We start from the raw sequence: 6,994 nt of genomic DNA, 5'->3' as shown, positions 1-6,994 counted from the left end.
AAGCAATAAACACGCTGGTTTTGTACAAAAACACCCTTTTTTGTCCTCTGCTGCTTTCCTGGGGCTGCATGTGGCCGTTCCGTTGGGGCCGTTGCTGGTGGGGCTGTTCTGTTGTGGCTGTTCTGTTGGGGCCGTTACCAGCACAGCATTGCTGGTTGTTGTTGAGCAGCATGGGGCCGTGCTTGATGTTGGGGGCTGCACTGCTGGCTGTGTTCTGTGAGTGCTCCCTGCGGAGCTGTGGGGCTGTGTAGGGGCTGCTGGCTGTGATGCTGCTCTGCTGCTCTCTCCCCAGGTCCACGAGCGTTGTCACAGATCACAACCCCACTGCAGCTGCCCCACAATGAGACAGGACTGTCGGTACAGTGCTCCCTTCCTACTCATGCAGGGGTGGCTGGGTGATGGGGTGATGTGCTGGTGGTTGAGTGGCTCTGCCTGCCCCTCAGGGAGTGTTGAAGCTGGTTGGGCTTCCATTATCTGCTCTCTCTGCTTGCTGTTCTGCTTATAATTCTCCCCTTCTCTGCTTTTCTCCAAGGACATGCTGTCCTACATCCTCACGGTGGAGGGGAAGCCGTACATCATCCACCTCAAGAAGCAGTGAGTTGGAACTGCCCTGCTGTTCTGACACAGGGCAATTCCCACCTGTGGGCACTGAAGCTGCCATTGCCCCACTGGAGTGGAAGGGGTGGGGGGTGCATGTGGCTGTGACCCCAAAGGCAGCAGTTTGGGGTCTGCAGGCAGCAGTTTGGGATAATGCTTCAGTGTTTGACTCTTCTTCTGCAGTCTCTTTATACCTGAGGATTTTAGGATTTATATGTCAGATGAGACAGGATCCTCGATGTCTGATTCAACCCATATCAAGGTAAGCTTGAGTTGTTATTATTTGGTGACCAGCACTTGAGGCTCCCCAGCTCAGAAAGGGTTCCCTCTGCTTTGCCATAGGGTGACTGCTATTACCGTGGCTCCATCGAGGGCATCCCTGGTTCAGCAGTGACCCTCAGCACCTGTGCAGGGCTCAGGTATGGGCACAGAGCTCTCAGGTAAGGGATATAGCAGGCCTGGCACTGCTGGTGGCACCGTGTCCTCTGCAGGGGCCTGCTGCAATTCCACAATGCCAGCTATGGGATCGAACCTCTGGGCTCCTCTCCCACCTTTGAGCATTTCGTTTATCGGCTGAGAAATGAGAACACAGCGGGTTTCCTGTTTGCTCAGAGTCACCCCAGGGCTGCAGGAAGAGGGATGCAGGAGGTGAGCGTGGGGCTGTGCCCTGTGGGGCTCTGTGCATTTGTAGCCTGGATGGGCAGTGATGGCAATGGCTTGCAATGAGCTGTCATCGTGCTCCTGCCTCATCTAACAAGTGAGGAGCTGCTGAGCTGGAGTGGCTCTGGACATTATTGAGATTTACGTAGCACAGCAGAGCTCAGGAGTGCAGTTCCTAGGATGTAGGAATACAGAGCATCCAGCTGTTCTCTTTTCAGCCACCATCGGATGCAGCACAGTTGCCCAAGTACATTGAGGTGTACGTAGTTCTGGACAAGGCTCTGGTAAGTCAGCAGCATCCGTTTCTCCTTGTGTTTGCTTGATTGTGCCATTTCCAGCTTCCATTCATTCGCAGCTTCCCTTTGGGGTGATATTTGTGCTGAAGGTTTTGCAGGAGGGGAAGGATGGACATTGGTAGCTCACACTTACGTGATGGGCATAGGGAACTTGTGCTGTCACAAGCCATGCCTCAGCCACTTTCACGTCTCACGCTGTTTTTCAGTACAACTATTTGGGCTCAGACCAGAACGCTGTGACACAGAAGATGATCCAGGTTTTCAATTTTGTGAACAGTGTAAGTTTGGCAGAGGTGCAGCCCCTCAGGCTGACGCAGGGGTTTAATTGCTCTGAGACCAAGGTGTGAGCAGCCACAGCTGCTGCTACATTTCAGATCTTTAATCCCCTGAATGTGACCGTGCTGCTGTCCTCCCTGGAGCTCTGGATGCAACAGAACAAAATCCCAACGGATGGAGCAGCAGATGAGCTTCTGCAGCAGTTCCTGCAGTGGAAGCAGTCACACCTGGCTCTGCGACCACACGACCTGGCCTGTCTGTTTGTGTAAGACCAAAACACCACAATAACTGGAGATGAGCAGCTGCAGGGCATCACGGGAAGGGCTGTGCACAGAGCTGCTGTGTTCCAGGTACCGGGACCAGGCTGACTTTTCAATGGCAACATCTCCAGACATGCTGTGCCACAGTGATGCATCCGGTGCTGTGGCCGTGGTATGGAGCTGTGATATGGGGGCATGGTGTGGTGCTGTGCTGAACAGGGAGATGCGGCCAGGCCATGCCACAGCCAACAGCACTGCTCTCCTGCAGCTGCAGCGTGCTGTGACTCTGGAATCGTTCTCCATCCTCCTGGCACAGCTGCTGGGGCGCAGCCTGGGCATGGGATTTGATGATGGCCGGGGCTGCCGCTGCCCCACACAAACCTGTGTCATGGAGTCGGCAGCACTGTGAGTGCCCAGGGGTCCCTGTGTTACAGATACCCCCAGCAGAGGGCTGTGCTGCAGATGTGGTGGTGGTGGTGCAGGGATACCTGCTTGGGAAGGGAGCAAGGATAAATAGGGGTTTGCTATTGAAAAACAAGAAATTCCTGAATGCTGCCCGATCCCCATCAGAATCACAGAATGGCCAGGGTTGGAAGGGACCTCAAGGATCATGAAGCTCCAACCCCCTGCCACACGCAGGGCCACCAACCTCCACATTTCATAGCAGCCCAGGCTGCCCAGGGCCCCATCCAACCTGGCCTTGAACACCTCCAGGGATGGACGGGGCATCCACAGCCTCTCTGGGCAGCTGTTCCAGCACCTCACCACTCTCATAGCAAACAACTTCCCCCTGACATCCAACCTCAATCTCCCCTCCCTCAACTTCAAACCATTTCCCCTCGTCCTGCTGTTATCTCCCCTTTCCAAGAGTTGATTCCCCTCCTGTTTGCAGGCACCCTTTAGGTCCTGAAGGCTGCAACGATTCACCCCGCAGCCTTCAGCGCTGCACAGCGGTGGCAGCGCCAGCAAAACGGTTCATCCTTTCTTTCAGACACATCAGTGGGACGAAGGCCTTCAGCAGCTGCAGCACTGCAGACCTGGAGCAGTTCCTGAGGCTTGATGGAAGGCGCTGCCTCCTGCACAGCCCTCAACTGCGGGGCTCCTCCCCACGCCGTGCATCCATGTGCGGTAACGGCGTGGTGGAGAACGGAGAGCAGTGCGACTGCGGCAGCGCCGAGGTTTGGGTTGCACTGCAGCATCTCCATACAGAGCTGTGTGTTGTCCATTCGAAGCTATGAGCTGTGAGAGGCTGTGCTCGGATCCTGGCACCGATCTGATGGCAGCTTTGTGCGCTCTGGCTAGATTTGCGTTGTGGGGGTGAAAAAAGGAGGTGTGATGATGAGAAGTTTAAGGGAGGGGGGGACAAAAATGTGGTGTAATGCGGTGCTGCTGTGTCCACAGGCGTGCTTGAAGGATAAATGCTGTGCTACAGGATGTGTGTTTAAGCCAGGAGTGAAATGTTCCTCTGGGTTATGTTGTGCAGAATGTCAGGTAAGGCTCTGATCTTGTAACCATCATCGATTATTGGAGAAATATCATTTCTTAAGGATGGAGACAAACTGCTGCAGTGCAATTGAGGTGGTTCCTGGGTGGGGGATTTCCAGCTCAGCTCCCTTAAATTCTGGAGGGAAGTTATTGGGGGAGGTGTTACTTCTGGGGGGTGTGCAATGCCTCAAAGCCACGGGCTGCAGCGAGCAGTTGGTGTTCAATCCCAGTTCAAGGCTGCCAACACTCTGTGCCGTCCCCCTGCTGATGCTCAGTGCGATCTGCCCGAGTTCTGCAACGGCTCCTCTGCCTCCTGCCCTCCCGACGTCTACGTGCAGGATGGGCACAGCTGTGAGCACAGCACCGGCTACTGCTACCATGGGCACTGCCAGTCTGCTGAGCTGCAGTGCCAGCGGCTTTATGGGAGAGGTAGTGGCACCTGGCACAGCACTGGGGATGGGTGATGGGATGCTGGGTGGTGAAAGCAACCGGGAGCTGTATTCTGCTGGGTGCAGCCTGAGGAATTAGGAGCTGTGTGTTATGACCAATGTTACTGGCAAATATCCAGGTTCCAGGAGTGCTCCCGTGGTGTGCTATGAGGAATTGAACAGCCAGAGGGACAGATTTGGGCACTGTGGATACCACTCCCGGCACGGCTACAGGGCCTGTGCGTGGAGGTAGGCAGCTGAAGAAGGGCATTTCCCTGCTAAAAACACATTGTTGGGTTTAATTCGGGCTGTGCAGAGCAGGAAAGCATCAATGCTGTAGTTGTGTTAAGCAATAAACTCAGCACCGTGCGTGTTCTCCTTGCCAGCACTGCAGCCCTTCTCCACACTGGTGCTGTGAGGCTGAAGGATGCTGATGTTTCACCATGCAATGTATGTCCACGTCAGTGATGCACGCACCCATCTGATGCAGACTGATTTTACAGGAACCTTCGCTGTGGCAAACTGATCTGCACGTACCCACACAGCACCCCACTGGAGACTGCCAGTGCTGCAGTTGTTTATGCCCGGGTACGGGAGCAGCTGTGTGTATCTCTGAATTTCCTGAATGCATCACCAAGGCAGGATCCTCTGCTGATCCCACCAGGCACAAAATGCGGTTCCGGAATGGTAGGTAAACATTTTATATGTATTTTATTTAAAATGCTTTGAAGATTTTGCTCCGATGTGGGGCAATGAGCTGAGCACTCTGATTGTGATGTTCCAGGTGTGCATAAATAACACGTGCCACCCTCACTCCGTGCTGGGCTACAAATGCAGCAGCGAAATCCAATGCCATGGCCATGGAGTGAGCAACAGTGGGGGGCTGTGATTTGTCGGGGGGATTCCCTACCCACACCATATCACAGTAGGCAGCCCTGGGCAGGGCTGTGCCTGACCTGAAGACCCTCCAGCCGCCTGTATCTGCCCCCAGGTGTGCAATAACCATCAGCACTGCCACTGCCATCCAGGATGGAAACCACCCGACTGCCGTCAGCGTGGGTCGCGCCTCGGGGGCAGCATAGACAGCGGTGTGCAGCTGCTGCAGCACAGTGAGTGCAGGGTGGGGGTTATAGAAGCATAGAAGCATAGAATCATAGAATCACAAGGATGGAAATGACCTGAAAGATCATCGAGTCCAACCATCCTCCCCTCACCACTGCTACCACAAGCACTAAACCAGATCTCGCAGCTCCTCATCCTCATCCAGCTCCTCATCCATCTTGAACGCTGCCAGGGACGGCGACTCCACCACCTCCCTGTGCAGCCATTGCAGTGCCTGAGAGAACAAGTTCTTCCTTAAGTCTAACCTAAACCTCCTCTGCTACAACTTTGGCCATTTCAGGCTCTGTTTGTTGCCTGGAGAAGAGGCCAAACCCCTCCTCACCACAGCCTCCCTTCAGGAAGCTGTAGGGTGCAGTGATGTCTCCCCTGAGCCTCCTCTTCTCCAGACTAAACAATCCCAGCTCCCTCAGCTGCTCCTCATAGGACTTGTGCTCCAGACCCCTCACCAGTTTCGTTGCCCTTCTCTGAACACGTTTCAGTCCCTCAATGTCTTTTTTGTAGTGAGGGGCCCAAAACTGAACACAGCACTCGAGATGCAGCCTCACCAGCGCTGAGCACAGGGGGATGATGACCTCCCTGCTCCTGCTGGCCACACTATTTCTAATGCAAGCCAGGATGCCGTTGGCCCTCTTGGCCACCTGGGCACACTGCTGGCTTATGTTCAGTGTCAACCAACACCCCCAGGCCCCTTTCCTCTTCACAGTCATCCAGCCACTTGTCCCCAAGCCTGTAATGCTGCAAGGGGTGGTTGTGGCCAAAGTACAGGACCCAGCACTTGGCCTTGTTGAATCCCATCCCATTCACCCCAGCCCAGCGATCCAGCTTATCTAAGTCCCTCTGAAGGGCCTCCCTACCCTCAGGCAGACCCACACCACCTCCCAGCTTGGTGTCGTACGCAAACTGAGGATGCACTCAGTGCCCTCATCCAGGTCATCAATAAAGATAATAAACAAGATGGGCTCCAGTACGGACCCCTGGGGGACACCACTCGTAACAGGTCACCAGCTGGACTTCACTCCATTAACCACCACCCATTGGGCACAGCCCTACAGCCAATTCCTTACTCAAAGAAGAGCATATCTGTCCAGGCCACAGGCAGCCAGTTTCCCTAGGAGAATACTGGGAGAGACCACGTCAAAGGCTTTGCTGAAGTGTAGGTAGACTACATCAACAGCCTTTCCCTTGTCTACCAGTCCGGTCACCCAGTCGTAGAAGGAAGGTTGGTGCTGCAGGGCTGCCTTTCACCCCCTGCCCAGCCACAGCTGCTCTCACAGAATCACAGAACAGCCAGGGTTGGAAGGGACCTCAAAGATCATGAATCTCCAACCCCCTGCCACACACAGGGCCACCAACCTCCACATTTCATACCAGCCCAGGCTGCCCAGGGCCCCATCCAACCTGGCCTTAAACACCTCCAGGGATGGACGGGGCATCCACAGCCTCTCTGGGCAGCTGTTCCAGCACCTCACCACTCTCATAGCAAAGAACTTAACTCTCTTTCTGCCCCAGAGCCCCACCAGCAGCGGGCGCAGTGGAACGCGGAGAGAAAAGCAGGGTTGCTGGCCGCCAGCCTGCTGCTGCCCTCCGTGCCCGTGGTTGTGCTGCTGCTGCTGCTGCGCCGGGAGCTGCGGAAACGTCGGATCGGGAGCGGAGAGCGGTGAGTGCGGGGCGTTGCGGGGCGATGCGGTGCGGGGCTGAGCCGCTCCGTGCGCTCACATCTCCGTTCATCTCAGCATCGCCGAGGAGCGCAGCGAGGACGCGGAGGAGGAGCAGGAGGAGAAGGAGGAGGAGGAAGAGGATGAAGATGAAGCGGAGAGGAACGCGGCGGGGCGCAGCGGGAGCGAATAAAGCGTTGGGAGCACCGCGCGGC

General features: G+C 55.5%; 1 protein-coding gene across 1 annotated transcript; it reads left to right on the top strand.

Annotated features, from left to right (window-relative positions):
• Positions 1-133: 133 nt before the first annotated feature.
• Positions 134-6,984, top strand: LOC116234522 (disintegrin and metalloproteinase domain-containing protein 32-like). Its single transcript, XM_090125724.1, has 20 exons — positions 134-216; positions 293-357; positions 533-594; positions 781-859; positions 940-1,016; positions 1,089-1,245; positions 1,476-1,541; positions 1,760-1,831; positions 1,928-2,094; positions 2,180-2,261; positions 2,358-2,494; positions 3,081-3,267; positions 3,491-3,580; positions 3,805-4,003; positions 4,143-4,251; positions 4,506-4,689; positions 4,787-4,867; positions 4,994-5,111; positions 6,634-6,781; positions 6,858-6,984. Exons 1-20 carry the CDS (start codon positions 171-173, stop codon positions 6,970-6,972), a joined length of 2,241 nt encoding a protein of 746 aa, XP_089981850.1. The 5' UTR covers positions 134-170; the 3' UTR covers positions 6,973-6,984.
• The last annotated feature ends 10 nt before the right edge of the window (positions 6,985-6,994 follow it).

Source organism: Phasianus colchicus, chromosome 27 (genome assembly GCF_987193195.1).
Source record: "Phasianus colchicus chromosome 27, bPhaCol1.hap1.1, whole genome shotgun sequence".
In the NCBI taxonomy this organism is placed as follows: Eukaryota; Metazoa; Chordata; class Aves; order Galliformes; family Phasianidae; genus Phasianus; species Phasianus colchicus.
This window is presented reverse-complemented; position numbering and strand designations above follow the sequence as displayed.

Bases quoted from the DNA above. Each gene is read 5' to 3' on its own strand.
- LOC116234522 (XM_090125724.1), top strand. From the start codon at position 171: ATGGGGCCGTGCTTGATGTTGGGGGCTGCACTGCTGGCTGTGTTCT. The intron at 2,095-2,179 runs GTAAGACCAAAA...GCTGTGTTCCAG, and splicing joins GACCTGGCCTGTCTGTTTGT to GTACCGGGACCAGGCTGACT. The intron at 4,004-4,142 runs GTAGTGGCACCT...GCAAATATCCAG, and splicing joins CCAGCGGCTTTATGGGAGAG to GTTCCAGGAGTGCTCCCGTG.